At 36.8% G+C, this 21,587-nt stretch overlaps 1 protein-coding gene across 1 annotated transcript in view; it reads left to right on the top strand.

Moving 5' to 3' along the window:
* Positions 1 to 21,587, top strand: part of LOC148942134 (voltage-dependent T-type calcium channel subunit alpha-1G-like) — a 58,631-nt gene that overhangs the window by 11,979 nt on the left and 25,065 nt on the right. The window contains exons 2-3 of the mRNA XM_089103238.1: positions 487 to 664; positions 1,794 to 1,835. Coding sequence (XP_088959364.1) covers positions 489 to 664; positions 1,794 to 1,835 — 218 coding nt within the window. The 5' untranslated portion in view covers positions 487 to 488. The remainder of the gene's footprint in view (positions 1 to 486; positions 665 to 1,793; positions 1,836 to 21,587) is intronic.

Below are 21,587 nucleotides of genomic sequence, written 5' to 3'. Positions count from 1 at the left end.
CACTTATCTTTTCAAAGGGAAAAATTAAACTTGATAAATTTAATATATTTGGAATCAGCATGAAAAGCCAATTTATTTGATATGTTAATGTTTATCAGAATTCGTTTTTTCAGTGTTTCCGTTTACTATTGGGCCGAGTCCACTCCTTAAAATTGTTTGTTATCACAAACTGTTTGTAAGAAAACAAACTGACCTTCATGGAGATAGCAAAAGTTGCTTAAGAGCCAATACCTAGAACAGTAACTTTGTTATTAGATGTAGAAAGTTTTTCAAATGATAGATGACAGAAATCTGAAGATTTGGAGGGGTTTTCAGCCAAGAATATTCTCGTAGAAGTACTTGTTGGCTGCGTGAAAAACCTGTAGACTTCCTTTAGACTCTGTAGGTGATATTTTTGTCCATATATTTGTTAATATTCGGTTGATCCAAAGAAAATTCACACAAATTGAAACATTGGCTTCAAGTTACTTATTTCTTATGTTTTAGGTATGCGAATTTTGGTCATGCTATTATTGGATACGTTGCCTATGTTAGGAAACGTTTTGTTGCTCTGTTTCTTCGTGTTTTTCATTTTTGGAATTGTTGGAGTACAACTTTGGGCTGGAATACTACGACAAAGATGTTTCTTAAGCCTCCCAGACGGCATATTAACTCCATCTTATTTGTAAGTTCCTCCCTTTTTCGTGTTGTTTCTTTTTCTTTAGCCTTAATACATTCACAGCTATAACAATAATTTACACTATCAGAGACTGTGAAGTTTAGCTACTTTGTTAATTTTGTTTTACAAACATCCTAGTACTTACTCCCTTCTTATCCGCTTAAACTAATTAAATATTTGTTTATAGGGGCCTTCAATTTAATGTGACTTTTATTCCCCACCTCGTTAAACCATTTAAAATTTGTCCACTCTATTTTTCCTACTTTATTTAACAAATTACAGTGGAGATTTTGTAAAAATTTCTCAAAAGCAAGATATATACCAATGCTTCGATTTGATAACGTACGGTTTCAAATATCATATTAAGCAATTTTGGGAATATTTTTTGTTTTTGAGTCGAAGCTTTTGTATAATTTACATAATTGGTCAAAGTAAATAGAGGCCATTAGTTTTTAGCGCAAGACGGGAAATTTCTTTCTTATTTATTTCTTTACGTGATATTTGATTCCTGTTTTCAGTCTAGAAAATATGAATATAGATTCGGTGCAACCCGGAATATAGACTCAGTGCAATATCAATATATTGCACCGGTGCAATAATGAATATAAGATCGGTGCTGACGACAATATTTGTGGATCGATAGAACGGCAAAATATTTTCATACATTTAATTAAATTAACCGAAAATAAAACTGCAAAGTCTCTTCTCGAATGTTGCAATTAAAACTATTATTGAAATCTCAGTTGTATAGATTTATAAGGTAAAAAATTTAAACAAAGACACGGTGGGTGCTTGTTATCCTTTTAAGATTCGAAAAACAAAATATCTCGTTTTTGAAAAATCGTTAGATATTTTGATATAAGATATTTTGATATAATAAAAAAACACAGTTATTTATTCCGTGCTTTTATTGTTGTCATTTTGCTGGTACTAACAATAAGAATATTATCATTATAATCATTTCAATTATGCTGGTCAATATTACCTTTGTTAATTTTAATATTCCGATAAAATGACTATTATCGTTAACACTAGTTATGACTGCAAGAGTTGTTTATGCTAATAATTCCTTAATTATCAGTTTAATATTCTCAATTGAGAACTAGTCTCTTTAATTTTTTTTTTTTACTTTCAGCCCTTTATCGCCGTACTTTAGCGAAAAAGTTCGCTCAGCAGTGTAAGCAAATGAATTTCCGATATTTGTTAGCATGAATATGTTTCTAACGTCATCTATTCTAATGAATATTAACCCTTATTCAGCTGTGCGAGCATGATCTTAAACTGTGTAAGTCTCCTGTTTCACCCAACTTGACATTAAGAAACTAAGAAAATAGTTTCCTGTCTCCCTCTTTAATTTCAAAGTTCGAGCTGGTTCTATCGCTTTTTGTTACTTTTAAAATTCGAAAGACAATAAAGGGGAAATAGAGTCTAATGTATATAAAATTTAGAGTTTTTTAACTCTTTTAGTACCATAGCCAGTTAAAAGTGATGTATACCACACGGAAAGAATGCATACGAGGTAGATAACGAAATTCTAACAGTAGAGAGCAAGGCAAAATCAAGAAGACAAAAAAAATACGAGAAAATTATATATACAATGTTTTAATTCTATCATCCGGCAGGACAAACTTGTAAAATATTCCCAACTTGGTTAGAAAATCAAAGTGGCGTCATGGTGACCTAAAGATGACAAATCTAGCGGTTTATTGAGGCAAACTAACATTCTTTTCTATAAGTTGTATGCACTAACCAATTTTCTCTCTTGACTAGGGATGCTCCGGATGGAAAACTTGCTGATTTTTTTAAACCAAGGCTAAGGATATTCCCCGACAGGTCGTTTAATTTTTCTCTGTGTAGATGTAAAAGTTTCTAGAGATTTTAATTTTTAGACCATGTGGTAGCTAGCTGTAATAGTCGTCGCAAACTTAGTCGAAAGCACCTTTTGAAATAGATTAAAAAATATAATATAAATATAATATAATATAATATAAATCAATCAATCAATCAATCAATACCACAGTATTTATAATTTGCCAATTGGTATTTATATAATGAAAGATACCTATTAATTTAGAGCATTCAGTATTAAAGTGGATACTTTCCTTCCTAAAATTTTTTTAAAAATCTTTTCCCTTACTTTGGTGAAACATGAATGTCTGGGTTTCCATTTGTCTACTGTTTTCTACTTTTGACAAAAAATCCTTCATGCATATCATGGCAAATTGGCTTTAATTTGTTAGAAGTTAAGTAGGTTCTTCGGTGCCCGGGTCGAATCTCTTTAGATCTAAAGTTGGTCAATAGTTTACTAATTCCAGTACGAAAGAAATTCAATGGGATCTAAAATTGGGATGTCGATTGCTAATTTCTGTGTTTTGGAAACCCAATAAAGTAGCTTAGGTGGAATATTCGCGTATCTATACACAACAGGTACCGGGTGGATCATTAATTACTAAAACCATTATACTAGAAAAACAGAAGTCAAAAATACAGATGGATGAAACTGGGAACAAATCTTCCCTGTTATTCAACCTCCATCTCTTTTCCTTCATAAACTGATAAATATAAAGCTATAAAAAAAAGAAACTTTTTCCATCAAGTATCCATGGCCGCTTTAACCAAAGTTGCACTATTAAAATTGCTAAACGCCAAACAGCTTAGAACAAAATCAAGAATCTTGTCAGACCTGAAAAATTATTTAATAGTTCCAGTTTCCAAGGAGCTTATGGAGCTCATTATATACAGGGGAATATTATCACACCCTCTATTTCACTTATTGGATTTCGCAGGATATCCGAATGAGCAAGCTGCCATCCCATTTTTTAATCCCAAAAAGCCCCAAGCCCGGGTATCGAAGCCTGATTTGAGAGCACTGTATATATAATTAGCACCTATTATATATACAGTGTTTGAGAGAGAACCTTATTACTGGCGTAGAATGCTGCTGGAAGTAGGGTATTCAATCATGGACGCCGGTAGGACTTTTTGAAGAGGAGGGGAGAGGGAAGTAATACTAGGATTTCTGTTTTGCCTACTACAGAGTTATAAAATATGGAAATGGCGAGTATTCATATAAGCAATCGCCTAATACAAGAAGTACTAATGCTAACACACAATATTGGTAACTATCGATTATAGGCTAATCACAAGTCTGTGGCTCTAGCAAAGCTGACTAGAGACAAGGGCGCTTAACAAAAAAATGAGGGAAGGGGAGGGACTGATTTTTTGTTTCTTACGAAGACACAAAAAAAAAATCAAAGTCTGAAGGGGAGAGGCATTTTGTTCTGTTTTTGGTGTCTTCTACGCAAAAAACGAAAAAAAAAACCCAAAAAATGGTGTTTGTCAAAATCTAGGGATGAATCGCCTCCTTCCCGACATTTTACCTACCTCTCAGAGAGAGAGATATAGAGAAAGAGAGAGAGAGAGAGAGAGAGAGAGAGAGAGAGAGAGAGAGAGAGAGAGAGAGGGGAGAGGGAGAGATGGAGCGAAAGAGAGAAAAGGAAAGAGAAAGGGAGAAGGAGAGAGAAAACCCTAATGAGGCCAAGATTGATGCCAAAGTGATATCCTGGTTTTGATGGGGTTAATGGTCTGTCTATCACGCATTAAGGCCCTTCCGTCGTACAGCATTTAACGTTATTCCTGAAGATAACCCTTACCATGGCTGTTGTTCCTGTGTGCACTTTGTTTCAGCCAATTATCATTTCAACTACTTCATAATAGCTGTTTGAATCAGCTGCTATAGATGAGTTATAGACTATATATTATGCTCAATTTAATCAGTTATACAACAAGTGCAGATTTGGATGTCCCGAGCCATTGTCTGCTGCTTCCAATTTACTTGTTGAGGCCTCTGACTTTATTACATTTGCGGCAACGTATCTTATTGATACTAAAAAGGGCAAAATCAATAGACTCATTAAAGCTTTCCTTGATATCTACTCTTGCATTCAAACCTGTCGTTAGAACTGTCAGCCAAACTCTGAGGAGGTGTGACCCCAGGATAGAAGAATCCCTGTCTGACATGGAGCCCACCAAGGTGCTGCTTCTTCTTCTTTTGTGCGTAACATATATTTTGTTGAGGTCCATGATGTTACTCGTCTTCTTACATTTCAAATAGCCTCTATCCCTCTTTCAAGTAATATGCTGATAATATTCTTATTAGTATTATTATTGTTATTATTATTAATGCTACAAAAACAACTTTGAACAAAAACACTGCCACAAAGGTCCATTGCCTCCACACCCGATGGAAAAAAAAATCAATAGCAGCAGCACCCGCCTGGCTATTAGTGCCCCTTTCAGGTGTGGAATTTGGGATAGGGCTGTGCTATCTCATTTTCATTCTCTTTGCAGAAGAGCCATCTTTAGTAGTGTCAAGGTATCTTCCGCTGTTTTCCCCCGTACCTAAAACACTACCTCCTAGCGCCAGATCGACTTGTGGAGGAAACTCTTGATCCTAAAAGGAGAGAGGAGAGTCACTCACTACTCGTAAGCCATCAGCGGCAAGTGGACTCTGATCCTCAGAGGCGCTAATTATGCACTCGTACTTGGGTAAGGACACAAGCTATGTAGCTCTCCTTAGCAAAATGATCTGACTGAGTATTGAGTTCCTTAGCTCATGTTTTTTTATTAATAAGTCATGAAGAGTCCCATCTGATATGGTCTCTCTGGATCCCCCCGAGAGTTAACGGTTGTGAGCCAAGTTTTTATTTGTCTTCCACGACGTTTTCTCCAATCAGGCACTCGTTTGCAACGTCTTTGGTTTGCGAAAATTGTAATGAGTGTGGAAAAATATGGCCAAGGACAAGACAAGTGCAGTGACAAATGAGAATTTCAAAACGTAAATTTGAGAATGCCCTTAAGCAGCAACGCAGGAATGTGAAAAACTACTATACAAAGAGAATAATTAATGATCCAAGTCGTCGTTTACGGAAAGACCGCATGAAAGATCGCCCAAAGACACCTAAGTCCATGCCTTGTGATCCAAATGACAGCCAAGTTTAGTGCCCAAAATCCCAGCACAGCTAGACCATATACCGAACAACTTGAATCTGTACTATCAAACTCAAGTTTTTCGGAATTTACCGTATCTGTTTCGGATTTAACTACAAATGCCTTTGGGCTGCAGAAGAAAAACAGCGCGGAGTTGACGGTTTGTGTGTACTTCAGCTTGTGAATGGTACTCTCCTTTTGTATGAAATGTTAAAATTATTGTACCTGATCATTTTCGTAATCAAAATTGTGTCCAATGTTTTCTATACAGGGTAACCTTACGCCCATCCTGAAAAAAGGGAAGCCAGCTTTACCTATAAAGTGGCCAAGCACGTTTTGAAACTACATGCTATTTGCTTTCCTTTCCTTGGTACCTTTCCAAACGAGCGGGGATTCCAAACTGGGTTATACACATTGCAAAAAAAAGCGAGCAGTACGAACGGGGATTCCCCACACAAGTTTGTTTCAACTTCACGTTTTCAACCAGACTGTTTTTTTTAGACAACACACATTTTTTAGAGCCAATCAGAGACAACGAAGGTTGCTCAATATACGATAACTTGACTGGTGGTTGGTTACAAATAAAAGGAGTGATTTTTTATTCGTCCTTGAGATTTTGTATAAAATGGCCATACCTTACGATTAAATTTCCATAATGATTTAACATACCATGGATAATACATTAAATATTATTGACATTGAAGCAATGGATACAACAATTTACAATGTGAGCACAGCTTAGTAAATTTCTTAATTTATTTCCAAATAAAATAATTTTACCACCCCACTAGTAAATTAAAATTCAGGAGAATAGCCCCCCCTCCCCCCAACAAAACAAACCCTACAATATGATGACTATAGTCGCTAGAAAACGTAAAGTACACTCTTTTTTCCATTATGTAAATAAAATCCCTCCTCCTCCCCTCCTCTGTTTACGAGTTTAATTCATTAGATTTAGTTCTTTTCCTTCAAAAATGTCAGTTTCTCATCGTGCAGTTAAGATGTGCTGATCTAAATAGAACCATCTGTGTTACAAGAAACGGTCAGTTTTGGAAAACAGACTTCGCACGCTCGTGTTATCACATAGATTAATAACACACGTGTTTGTCTGATTCAAGATACTTTGAAAATATAGATAAAGTTGTTATTAAAATCGTTAATTAAAAGAATAGTACACTAAACTTAGAATTTATATACATCCAAATCGTATTCAAAATATTTTCTTGGGAAGAAATTTAAGTTTTGTATAAAAAGGACATAGAGCGCTACAAATATCAGAATCTACTTTAGGGGGTAATTTATATTATGGGAAGATGCTTTTGAAATCCTCCTTTGCCTCAAACTCAAAATTTTCCAAAATTCTACATTAGAAGCTTTTTGAATATTTCTAAAGCGCTAATAGATATAGCGTTACAAATATCAGACTCTACTTTAGGGGGGGGGGGTAATTTATGTTATGGGAAGATGTTTTTGAAATCCCCCTTTGCCCAAAACTCAAAATTTTCCAAAATTTTACTTTAGAACCTTTTTTAAATATTTCTAAAGTGCTAATAGATATATTGTTACAAACATCAGAATCAACTTTAGAGGGCAATTTATCTGTAAAAGAGGGGTTATTATTTCCATACTAAATTTTGTCTTCTTTTTAAGGAGGAGGATTCCTGCAAATACTCTCCCCCTCAAAAGAGAGCTAAGGCTAATGGCATTACTCCAATGCAACAAGTGGAGATAGCTGGCCCATGGGAGCCACCCACATCCATTCCAGACCGGCGCTGCCTGCCCAAGACCCACCCGTGACAGCCCCTATGCAGCCGGGTAGAAAGCTGAAAAGAGAATGGATGATTGCTCATAACGTTACGGCTGCACAAGATTGTGACATCACACCCTATCAAGCATTGCCGGTTCCTTCACGACCAATGCAAGACGAGAGAGATGTGGCCCCTACAGCCCTCAACATGCAAGCTGCAAATCTAAATGTGAGTTTTCAAATATTATTTCTCGCTAATGATTCTTTTTTCCAAGTCAATTTAAAGGACTGAGAATTGTACCGCTAGACATAATTCCAGGTATTAATTTGCATAATAAAGGCTTTGATAAGAGATGCGAGACTTAATGGTTTCAATTTTATCATTTGCTCCGGAAAATCTTGAAAATAACAGACTACACATTGAAAATAGGCTATTTTTAGGAGATGTAATGATTTTCACTATTTTATTGTGTGTGTGTGTTTGTGAGCATTGCATGCGCTGCTTATTTTTCTGTCTACTCGATAATTCATTGAGATAATATAATGAATATTGCAAATTCAATAACAACGTAATGATTTTTACTATTTTGTTGTGTGTTTGCATGTGTGTGTGGGTGTTGTGTGTGTGTATGTGTGTGTGTGTGTGTAAGTGTGAGTGTGTGTGTGTGTGTGTGTGTGTGTGTGTGTGTGTGTGTGTGTGTGTGTGTGTGTGTGTGTGTGTGTGTGTGTGTGTGTGTGTGTGTGTGTGTGTGTGTGTGTGTGTGTGTGTGTGTGTGTGTGTGTGTGTGTGTGTGTGTGTGTGTGTGTGTGTGTGTGTGTGTGTGTGTGTGTGTGTGTGTGTGTGTGTGTGTGTGTGTGTGTGTGTGTGTGTGTGTGTGTGTGTGTGTGTGTGTGTGTGTGTGTGTGTGTGTGTGTGTGTGTGTGTGTGTGTGTGTGTGTGTGTGTGTGTGTGTGTGTGTGTGTGTGTGTGTGTGTGTGTGTGTGTGTGTGTGTGTGTGTGTGTGTGTGTGTGTGTGTGTGTGTGTGTGTGTGTGTGTGTGTGTGTGTGTGTGTGTGTGTGTGTGTGTGTGTGTGTGTGTGTGTGTGTGTGTGTGTGTGTGTGTGTGTGTGTGTGTGTGTGTGTGTGTGTGTGTGTGTGTGTGTGTGTGTGTGTGTGTGTGTGTGTGTGTGTGTGTGTGTGTGTGTGTGTGTGTGTGTGTGTGTGTGTGTGTGTGTGTGTGTGTGTGTGTGTGTGTGTGTGTGTGTGTGTGTGTGTGTGTGTGTGTGTGTGTGTGTGTGTGTGTGTGTGTGTGTGTGTGTGTGTGTGTGTGTGTGTGTGTGTGTGTGTGTGTGTGTGTGTGTGTGTGTGTGTGTGTGTGTGTGTGTGTGTGTGTGTGTGTGTGTGTGTGTGTGTGTGTGTGTGTGTGTGTGTGTGTGTGTGTGTGTGTGTGTGTGTGTGTGTGTGTGTGTGTGTGTGTGTGTGTGTGTGTGTGTGTGTGTGTGTTTGTGTGTGTATGTGTGTGTGTGTGTGTGTGTGTGGTGATGTGTGTGTGTGTGTATGTGTGTGTGTGTGTGTTTGTGTGTGTGTGTGTGTGTGTGAGAGGTGCACGCGCCGCTTATTTTTCTGTATACCCGATAATTCATTGAGATAGTATAATTAATATTGCAAATTCAACAACAACGTAATGATTTTCACTATTTTGTTGTGTGTTTGTGTGTGACTGTGTGTGTGTGCGCGTGTGCGTGTGTGCTATTAACAAAATTTGTAATTTATTATGCACTTGTTTTATAAATAATGCTATTAGCAAAATTTTGTAATTTATTATACACCTGTTTTATAAATAATACTATAAGCAAAAATTTGTAATTTATTATGCATTTGTTTTATAAATAATGCTATAAGCAAAAAATTGTAATTTATTATGCATTATTTTGATAAATACGAATCCAATTAAGAAAAAACAACAATTGTCTTATAAATACAAATCCGACTAAGAAAAAAAAATAAATAGTGTGCTATAATTGTGATAAAACTTTCCTCAAAGAAAAAAAAAATTTGTTTGATAAATACAAATCCGACTAAGAAAAAAAATAAATAGTGTGCTATAACTGTGATAAAACTTTCCTTTTTTAAAAAAAAATGTTTGATAAATCCAACTAAGAAAAAAATAGTATGCTATAATTGTTATAAAACTTTCCTCAAAGAAAAAAAACTCAATCCACTCATTTTCTAGTTTCAGGGGGAAGCTACGACAACAACTGCCTTCCCTGGCCCAGGACTTCAAAATATCATGAGCAATTGTCGCCTCCCGCAGGATGATGTTAGTGAAGGTACGTCATTTAGTATCCCCCTGGATTTTCAATTTACAACTGAAGAAATGGACAGCCTTATGAAAATTGTTGGACCTAATGTTTCCGGGGACATTTTTGACGATGAATTTATAATTAGTGAATTGGATCTTGTGCAAATAGGTGCAGGACATGAAAAGAGCGTCATATCCCCAGAACTACGTGAATTTTATTTGCTAGAATCTATTTTAGGTCACTTTCAAACACAGAGGGTAGATTTTAATCCCCCCGAGGAAAACCTGGTTAACGGGATTACCATTTTAACAGACCCATTAAATTTTCTTCATGCCTACATCGACCGAATTCGAGCACTTATTGAGATTCAGATTCAGAAATGGGGGGGGGGGTAAGGGGGGGATTAAAGTATCGGTAATTCAAAAAGTTTATTTACAAAAGGGGACATCTGGGGACATTTTTTATTTTCATTTTTCAACTGGTAATCAAACTTTTTACCCTGGTCTAAATGAATTTGAGGGTAACTTTTTCAATTGGGTTAATAAATTAATATTGATTTTGGACACGTTAAACGAGAGGGGAATTGGGTCCACCATTTTATATTGAACGTATTGATCTAAATCACAATAGATTTAAAAAAAAACTTTAGTTTAAGGGGAGCGGGTAGTAGTCGACGAATAAATAGTCGCCCAGATTTTTCGACTACCAAAGGAGTTCAGAGCATTAAATTTAAAACGGGACTACAATGTTTTAAATATGCATTTTTAGCAGTGGCCCAAAAAACATTGAAAGATGAGTCAACAATGAAAAATCTCGACAGACTTGCACGTAACGGTGGAGAAAATTTACCTAAAGTAAATTTTGATTGTTTAGAGGGAAAATATCCGGTGTCCTTAAAAGAAATAACCATATTTGAAAAAGCAAATGAAAATCTTGGGTTGGGGGTGGTTGTTCTTCAGTAGGACACAGAATTTGTAAATGGGGGAAAAAAACCAAATATAAAAGGGTTTTTATATTCAGTTAGGACACCATTGGTCGATAATGTTAAAAATTGGGTTTGGGCTATCTATAAACCTCCCAAAGATGTAAATTCCTATGGTCATTTTTCCCCGTTACGGCAATAAGTCGATTCTTATCCCAAGGTGTTCAGAAAGGGGGAACATCACTATTGCCCCATGTGCCTTTCCCCATTTAGATATGAAAGAACACTCGGATCACATGAGATATTGCGAAATTCATGGCAATCAAAGAATAGAAATGCCGACAGAAGGCAAAAATACTTCACAATTTAAAACTTCCAAAATTACCCGCTACAGGTTGATAAAGTATGTTTGGATTGTGAATCAAGACTGGTGGAGGTATTGGACCCTTCAAGGCCAAAAATAGTCAAGGAACACAAACTAGTTGCGTGTTCCTATGCGCAAGCCCGTCGCGATTCTAATAATAAAATGCAGCTGGAAGAGTTTTTTTTTACTATGGAGGAGGAGGGCAGCATGGAGAAGTTATTGGTGTCTTTAATAAAAACAGCAAATGGTGCAATTTAACGATTGCGTCACACCAACTACCCAATGTCATTATCCGATAAGGAGCAACGGGCACTAGAAAAGGGGACAATATTTTGGGTTTTTAGGAGTGCTCTTGCTCCAAAAGGTGCAGTCAAGGATCACAATCATCTTATTGACCCCAATTCAACGGGGAAAAGTAACTTTCGGGGGTGGGCTCACAATTCAAGTAATTTAAAAATGAAACAACAACTCTTACTTCCGGTTTTTATACATAATTCTAACTACGATCTGAAGTATGTGGTACCAGCAATGGCACATCTTCAAAGAAATGGAACAGTGGATGATGCATGGGTGATAGACAGCTTTTCCTACAAAATCATTCCTAAATCATCGGAAAAGTTGCTTGTTTTGGAATTTATGTGGAGATATGTTGAAGACGACGTTGAGTACACGAATAAAATTCGCTTTTTAAATTCCTACAGTTTTTGCCTCAAGTCATTGAGCGAATTAATTCAAGTGCAGAAAAACGATGACGGCTGAAACGCTTTCCCCCTTTTCAAGCAACAATTTCCAAATGATTTATATGATATGTTGACAGTCAAGGGGATATATCCTTATGATTATTACTGTTCCATGTCGGGATTCGCCGAGGAAACTATTCCATCGATCGAATCGTTTTACGATAGTCTAAACGATCGTAGGTGCACCCCCGATGAATACAGTTTTGCTACAAAAAGTGTGGGCAGAGGAAGGGTGTAAAAATGGGTTTGACTACTGCAAGGTGTATTTGTCGAGTGATTTGTTAACTTTGTTAGACATTATGTGTAAAAGTACGGACAAAATCTATGGGGAATTTAATCTTGACTTAGGATATTATTTTTCATCTCCTCATCTTGTAATGGACCTCATCCTAAAATTAGCGGGGAAAAAAATTGGCTAATCACCGATATCGATCAGTACCTGCTCATCGATAGGTCAATGAGGGGTGGATACGTTTTTCACGGAGATCGTATCTTAGAAAACGATCTAACTGGAGAGAGGACGGGGACAAAATTGGATGCAGTTTTCCTTGATATGATTTCCCTCTACCCCTCGGCCATGTCTCATTATTCGCCACCTTGCGATGACTATAAATGGTTCAATGACCCTCAAGCTCCCTATTTCCCCAACATTGACAGTGTTGAGGAGAATGGGCCGGTTGGAGGGTTTTTTGAAATTGATGGGGAGATACCAGTTGAGCTTCACGATTCAGTAAAGGATTTTATTTGCTCATGCATTAATAGACCTGTTAAGAGGAGCTCGTTCATTCTCTACATTTGACTGTTATCTGAGGTAGACGGGTCGTACAGGCCGTATTAGAAAAGGAGACTTGTTACTTACCCTCTTCCGAAAAAAAAATATAGTTTTGAGTCACTAGCCTTTAAAATTGATACGCAAAAGAGTTTTCAACGTCACAAAGGTTCATAGAGCCCTCCAGTTTAGTCAAAAACCCTATCTGAAAACTTTGTTGACACTTTTGTCAAGAAACGTTCTGAAGCGCAGACGAAAGCCGAAAAAGAAATTTATAAGCTCATTTTGAATTCGGCTTTTGGTAAAATGTGCGAGAGTATTCGCAAAATGAATCGTTGTGACGTCGTGACCGATACCGAACAATGTGCTCGAATTATTGCCGATCCAAATTACACTTCCTTCACAATCATTGGACTGGACATGTTACTATTGAATAGAAAAAAGAAGCATTGTATTAAATAAAAATATTGCTGCAGGCAGTGCGATCTTGGAGATCTCAAAAAGGCTCATGTTGGAATTCTACTACAATGTGGCTATGGTAAAGTGGTCGGAGAAGGGCCAAGTAGAGGTCTGCTACGGGGACACAAATTCTCTACTGCTAAAATTAAAAACCCCAAACTTACTTGATGATTTGGCGCACGGTGAAATTATCAGCTCGCGGAGGGACTACACCAATTGGAGTGGGCTTTACCCAGAGCTAGTGAACTGTCGGGCGCCAAATCAGCTTTTATTTTTTAAATCAGAAACGGGAAGCGACATGATTTCCCGTGGTATGTTTGTCCGAAGGTGTACTTTATACAGACACATGAGCAAATCAAAATATGTTGCAAAGGAGTACCCACGCGCTATGTAGATAAGAATTTTGACATGGATATCAATAGGAATGGTATTGTTCAAAATACAATTCCACGAGCAAAATTGCTGGCAATTCGTTCACTCAACTACAGGAACTTCAATGTAATTATAGAAAAAATTGCCATGAGTACCATTTCCGACAAGGTCTATGTTTGTCAAGACGGTGTGATTACCCTCCCCCAGGGACACTATTTAACTTCCGACCGAGCCAAATGTGTTAGCCATAGGGAAATTCTCGGTTTGAGTAAAGTACAATAAATTTCCCAAAACCTTGGGGGCCTCGCTGCCTTGGGAGGGGGGGGGCGCCCGGCCGGCCGCCAGTGGGGGGGGGCGCACCGCCACTACCAAAGTTATCTTTTTTGATGGCTTAGAACAAATTTTTTGTGCTTTTGTAAATATACATGTTGCATTCAAATTAAAAAAAGTGTATTTGTTCATTAAAAGTTGTATTTGTAAATAAAGTATATTTATTAAAGTGCTTTTTCTAGTGCTTTTTTAAATAAATGTATTTTATTATTAATTAAAAAAAGTGTATTTTTCGTTGTTTTCTGTAAAGTGAAGTTTATAATACAAGAAATATGATTCTTTATTGATTTTTTTCTTCTCATTATTATTCTTGAACGGACTAGTAATAGGGAAATTATTTAGTCATTGGACAACTATAGTCTACAGTTAGTTGTCCCGGTCAACTGTTAAAGGGAGCATGTATCAATTTAAAACACCATTCAGATCGTTTCTGTGTGGGCCGTCAATGTCGGGCAAAACAACGCTCTTAACTAAAATAATTAAAATTTTCCATAAAATGTTTCTGAAAAAGCCAAAAAAATCTACTATTGTTACAGTATTTGGAAGGAGTCATACGATAAAATAAAAGCAATTGGCATAGCGGGATTGGTGCAGATACAATTCATACAGGGACTTGATGTTTTCAACATTATTGAACCAAACTCTTGGCTGATTATTGATGATCTGGCTGAATCTATTGAACAATGGTCCCAAGAAATGCTGCAATTGTTCACCGTTCGCTCTCATCATGAACAGATTTTAATTACTCTGGTTCTACACAACCTCTTTCATCAGAGCAAATGTATGCGAACATTTGCATTGAACTGCACCTAATATGTCATCTACGGAGTTGTTCGTGATTCTAGCTCGCTAATAACTCTCAATAAACAAATCTATCCAGGCACCTACCCTACGGCTATATCCTATTGGATCTTAATCAAAATATACCCGAGGATTTACGTGTATCCACAGATATTTTTGACAAAGAAATTACAGTATATCTCCCCGCGAACATTAAAAAGACCTATTAGTTGCTATCATGACACTGGAGAAACTACATGAAAATAGACATCCGTTTTCAGTTCTAAGCACTTCAAAACCTCCACTTAGGAAAGCCATGCTCAAACATGGTATTGACAATGATTTCATTAATCTAATATCTGAACTTTGTTTAAATTTGACCGAGGGTAATGTTCAAATGCCAGAAGTAGTTAAGCAACAGGCAAAGCAACATCGTTCCATTGTACGTACATTGGCCTCTAAAGACAAAGGAAAGAATTTTAAAAGGAAATGACTTCTTCAGGCGGGCGGTAGCTTTTTCACACTTTTACTGCCAATAATTGCAGGACTTGTAAACAGTTTTCTCTAGAGAGAATGGCCAAACCCTATAAATTGACTCCAATAGAACTCGCTCTCCCACCCGTGGAACACTTTGAGAACAATCTGAGTAAATTCATTGACAACGAGAATATTGAGGATGATAAAAAACTACTTTTACTTCAAGATACACTTCGCCAAAAGGATAACCATAAGCCCTATTTTGCGAGGATATCTAGTATTGATCACAAAAAAGAATCATCTCTTCAAAAGTCTGCTGCTGCTGGAGCAAAATTGAAGAAGGAGGAATTGGATTCAATTGTGTCAAAAATTGGAAATCTAATGCCCCACACATATCTTTAACAAAGTAAACGACTCATAACTTATCTCATGTAAAGTGGTCAAGATCTAATTCAAGTTGATAGCAATGGGAAAGATATTATAATTCAAGGCAAGAGCTATAATCCACTTGATTTAATCTATGATATGGTTACAAATCGTAAAGGACTATTATCATTTGACGCTCATCTATACAACTTTCTAAATACATTAAACTTCCCCAAAAGCCTTATTAGTAATAGGCAAATTCTAAAAAAATTAAATGAACAAACACCAACACCATTAAAACAAAAAAATGAAGAAGAAGAAGAAGATTTAAAATTAATTTTGGAAAATACTAGCCCATCCAACGGAAACTTGACAATAAGGAGGAGTAACAGTACAGCATTGATAACTAGAAAAAAGTAAAGACGTATCAAGTCAACGTCACCACCACCACCACCGCCACCAAACACCAGTATACAAAAGGGTAGCGGACGTTACACTACACGTTTACATTCAAAATGGTTGAAGTTCTGAAACGTGTTTATGAAAATGTTGGTGAAGTGGGGAGTTTAAGTTCCCCCACCACTCTTTCCAAAGTCACTGGTGTTCACGCTAAAAGTTTACAAGACTATCTACAAAATGAATCAAGTTACACTCTACATAGAAATCATAGGCTTCTTGCTAATCATTATCGAAAAACTAAAGCCTTTTTCCCATTGCATATAATGCAAGCAGATCTCCTAACTTTAGATGAGATTCAAAGACGTCACAATACGCCGTACAAGTACTTTCTACTTGCAATCAGTGTTTTTAGTCGCTATGCATATGCCGTTCTAATGCGGTCGAAGAGAGGTGTCGAAGTTGCTCAGGCCATTGAAAGTATTCTCGAACAGGATTCGTATAAAAAAATTCAAACGGATCGTGGTAGTCAATTTGTTAATCCCCATGTTGCAAAAGTACTAGCGAAATATAATACACTGCTCTATCATAGCCATAGCCCTATAAAGGCTGTATTGGCCAAACGATTGATAAGAACTCTTCGACTTTTAATTTCGAGATATTGTGCATTGATAAATACATCTGCTTTTATTCATGATTTAGATAAAATAATGTTGATTTATAATCAATGACATTATTGATCATCAAATTCAACCCCAACGGAAGTTCATTATTCTGATCATGATGCAATTGATACTTTTCTTAAACAATATTTCAATTAAACGAGTGTCAATAAAAAAAAATTTAATGTTTATGATACTGTTCGAATTAATAGAACAACTAACGTTTTTGAAAAGGTGAATTACTTTTGGTCCAGAGAACTTTTTAAAGTGGCAAAAATCTTAGACACTAAACCCATAACTAATCGTTTGCGCGATACCAAAGATGAAGATATTCTCGGTGGCTTTTATGACTAAGAACAACAAAATTTTATAAATAATAGTGAAATCTTTCACATTGAAAAGATATTAAAGACTCGTACTCACAGGGGTAAGAAACAGTTACTTATTCGGTGGCTAGGATACAACTCTGATTTTGATTCTTGGATCAGTGTTAAAGATATTGACAATACCCAATGATTTCTATGTAACTTTTATGTCCAAAGTTTCCGATCCTCTCTACAACGACTTAAATAAAACAAGTGAGTTTTGGACGAAACTCTCACCCGCCGTCAAATTTGACGGTGCATATGAAGGGGCTGTTGTCAACTGTATCCTCAAAAATACCTATGACATCATAAGAAGGGATCGTGTGTATGATATAAAAGTTATACCATTCGATTGGTCACTCTTTGTTGACTATGAATGAGTTGAAGCACTTAAATCTAGCGAATATCCAGATGTTACATTGAGATATAAAGAGTATGGTACTATGATGGATTTGTGTCGTGCAATCAATAGAAAAATCTCATATCGTAGGAATGGTACATTCCATTTTAATTATTCAATGGAACATGATAGGATTTACATTACATCACCTGTTGACACTGAAATAATTCAGCTCAATGATAATCTGAGAGACGTTTTTGGCTTTAAACAGAATATGATCAATGGGAAAAACGCAGGCAGCGTTTACGGGATGGATCAAGTTATTTTTGCTGATTATCCACCTGGTTTCGCCTCTGGCATATTTCTCTATGCATCTTTTGTGGAAACATCGAGAGTCGGTAATTCAATTGCCCCACTCCTACGTGTTCTTGAACAAAAAACGTCTCATGAGCTTGTTCATCACTATAATATAAAGTATATTCACTATGATCCTGTAAAGACTTCATATTTGGAACTGTGTCAGTTAACACTAAGAAGTGAATTGGGGGATCTTCTAGCAATAAAAAAAGGCTTAGCAGTGATTACATGTCATTATCGACCCATTGTCGGCGACACCACCCCCTAAAATGAACAATGGAAGAATTCCATTTGTCTGTCCCGATATCGATTGCTTTGTTCGTGCTCTGAGTCCACGTCAAATAGGCAATGGATTGGACTACTACAAGGGGCGTACTACAATGTTTGGCTATGGTCTTGGTAGCTGTTTTGCTAGGCTATTTTGTTCTGCACTACCCCTTGCCAGAAAATATCTTGTACCTGCTGCATGAAATTTTGTTGCCTCCACACTACAGGACTGGGTCGGGCAAGAATTTCAAGGAGAGTTTTAAGGAAAATATTAGATCTTTAGATAGAACTGCTGGTTAGAAACTGAAATCTCGGCAAAATGGGGAGGAACTGAAAAGGACGTTTTCACGTCATCCAATCATTAGTCTCCTTCCATGTAGGATTTAACTGACAACAAATAGATAATTTATAACTCAATAAACGAAGGACAATAGGCAGAAGAAGAAGAAAAAGAAAAATACTTTCTTATAAAATAGGGATATCTTCTATTAATATTAACAATCTCCCTCACCGGGTAGCATATAAGTAGGTTACTTCCTCATTGAATATGTAATATGATATAAATGGTTACGTATTCTTCAATTAAGTCTATTCTAAAAAATTTCACACCCAACCCACCCTCTCGGAACCTATACACGGTCAGATATTTTCCAATGAATATTATTTCATTGATTTGTTATCAATATTTATTGATTTAAATGTTGTGGTGAAGAAAAAGTAAGATAATACAACTGCAACTGCTGCCGATGGTCTCTCCTACGAAAACTGTATTCTACACAACCTGTTCAAACAAATTAATGTATTTATTAATGGAACATTGGTGAGCACTAGCAATAATTTATCCAACTATGCAAGCTACATACAATTTATGATGATGACACCAAAGGCATAGAAGGAATCGAGCGGACAATCATTGGGCTATGAATATCGATCAGGTGTTGATACCGACGGTGAGTTGACTACTGCAGTGAGCCAGGAGTATCATCTGGTTGGAAAATTAAATCATGAGATATTCAATATATCTCAAAGGTTACCCCCCCCCCAATATCGATAGTGACATAAAGTTGCAACAGGCCCCCTCAAATTTCATTTTGAGAAAAACACTTCCTGCAGCACCCGAAGCAAATGTCATTATTACATTGGCGATCCTCCACGTTCGAAAACAACTGGCTATGAGATCTGTTGCATTGGCAGTGGAAAAGCTAAGAGCCAATGGCAACAACATTAAACTTCTTGTCCCCCATACAATCACCAATCAACGTCACATTGCCATCGGTTCTCGTAGCTATAGCGATTCATCATTTATCAATGGAGAAATCCCATCAAAATTGGCTTTGGCCTTTGTGAAAAGTGGCAGTGCCGTTGGATCCTGGACTTAATCCCCCCCCCCATGATTTTAATTTTTCGGTCTATCTAGCCTTGTGCGCAAAGTGAATGGTATTCCAATGTACACTCTACCATTTGACAAAAATCCTATAGAACTCTGCACGAGTTGACCATGCAATCCCTAGATCATGACTCCCAACTATTTGAAAATGGAATAACCGATTCAATGTTTTCAAAAAATCATTATGTAATTGTTTTGGACCTGTCGGGGACCCAGGATATGAGCATAGTACGAACAGGGAATGTACGTTTAGAGTTTAAATTTGCTGATGCTTTGACTGAGAGTATCACGCTAATATCGTTGAGTCAATTTGAAACCTATTGGGAAATCACACCCGACGGTAGTGTTCCACTAGACCTAGCACCATGAACACAAACCAAATAATCAACGTATTTAGTATAGATCCATACATGTCCCAGTACATGTCCTATTGTATACTGTCGGACTTCATTGAAAAAATTCCAAGTGTTAACAATACCCTAATCATTGTTAATAGCAGTCCATTGACTTTAAAGACCGGATATTGGCTATGCATCTTTCAAACAGCGAAGAATATTGAATTTTTTGATCCTCTTGGCCTATCATATAAATTCTACACTCCATACATCAGCAACTTTATTAAAAGCAGTGGGAAAAAGATTATTCAAAATCATCGAAGAGTACAGGATTTAACGACTAAGACATGTGGCTTTTATACGCTACTCTTTTTCATGTTCAGATGTCGTGGCTATACCTACAAGCAGTTTCTTGCCATCTACATTGACTTACCTCGATTGAACGACTTTCTAGTGGAAAATATACTTACAATCGTATTTAATATTTATTTTAGTGCACTACGAATAAAATGTTCTAAAAATGTACTCGAAATTGTTTATTAATAAAAATAATGTATTTACATGATAAAACGACTTTTCTACTCTTTAGATTTCATCTTCTACTAGGTATTTGTCGACAACAGCTAATGCAGGTAGATTATCCAAATTCACCGTATACTGATACTTAAGTGTTCCAATGTCAGGGTCACATTTTCTACAGTAGAGTGTAACTTCATTCTTGTCATATCTCTTTGTATAGTCTATGATACTATTCGCATTCATTCTATAGAATTCACAAGTTTCAATTTGCTTATTTGAAGTAATGTCACAAACAGTGTCCTCAAGTGGCGAATCACATTCCATCACAGCCAAATAAAAATCAGTGGGCTTTGAATCATAGTAGTCATTGTCTTCACAACGATGACGTAGAAATCATATTCTTTTGTTGTTCCAGCAGTTGAATCGCTGACCCAGCTCATCCTCCCAGAACAATCTAAAACCACGACGATACCAATCTCGTAGCAATAAACTAAAATCACGCTTAGGATTCTTTCCAATCATACCGGGATATGTATTCTCCCACTGATTACACTTCTCATAGTGGCAATCGGAGCATAGGTGCCCTCTAGGATGAGAGTCACACACCTCTTCATGACAGGAATTGCAACCTTTAATTTGTACAGCATATCCTTTATGCAATTTACACGGGTTGCATAATCTACACTTTTCATCATACTCATCAATCATTGTGCAATTCTCACATGATGACCAGCTGCCCAGTGTGTACATGCATAGCGGACATGTATGGAACACTTTTTCATGTTTTGGCAGTCTCAGTGCCACAATGAAACCAAGCTAGCAACAGCTAAGAATCGTGTAAAGGTTAGAGAGAGAGAGGATTAAATTACCCTTGAACATCGTCTTTCTCATGAAAAAAGTACTAAATATCCAAGCTAGTTTTTAAATGCATAACCACAATATCATTTTGCCGTGTCGTGATTAATATACCAATAAATTGTGTAAATATATTTGGACCACAACGTAAAAGCATGCAATAGTCTAATGGTGGAGAATCAGTTTTCATTATATCGACAAGCATTCCCCGAGAAAATATCTTTCTTTGAATAGACAACTCTAGAAAATCGTCATCTAGAATCAAACGTTTGTCCATAAACACTAGATTCTCCATGATTCACTCTTTCTCAAATCTATCCATTTTTTTAAAGCTCTAACACTCTCATAACCAACTTCAGACGAACCAGAATTTTTTTCAATGAAAATCACTCCTTTTATTTGTAACCAACCACCAGTCAAGTAATCGTATATTGAGCAGCAATCATTTTCTCTGATTGATTCTAAAAAATGAATGTTGTCTAAAAAAAACAGTCCGGTTGAAAAACGTGGAGTTTAAACCAACTTGTGTGGGGAATCTCCGCTCGTACTGCTCACTTTTTTTTGCAATGTGTAGGAACCAGTGGGGAATCCCCGCTCGTTTGGAAAGGTACCAAGGAAAGGCAAGCAAATAGCATGTAGTTTCAAAACGTGTTTTTAATCACGTGTAGAGGTCCCATAGAATAACATTGGAAGGCCATGTGAGAGGATGCACACTCTCTTTGAAAAGGTGTAGAGCATCCATAGAATAGCATGGGAGGGAACATAAACCCTTAGAATAGCACAGGAGGGAACATAAGGCCATAGAAATGAAACATAGCAATCTACTGTGGACGCCTGTTGGTACATTC

Source organism: Artemia sp. Qi Xiang Cuo, chromosome 17, assembly GCF_049724085.1.
Source record: "Artemia sp. Qi Xiang Cuo chromosome 17, ASM4972408v1, whole genome shotgun sequence".
Classification (NCBI taxonomy): domain Eukaryota; kingdom Metazoa; phylum Arthropoda; class Branchiopoda; order Anostraca; family Artemiidae; genus Artemia; species Artemia sp. Qi Xiang Cuo.
Note: the sequence above shows the minus strand (reverse complement) of the source record. Positions and strands in the feature narration are given on the sequence as shown.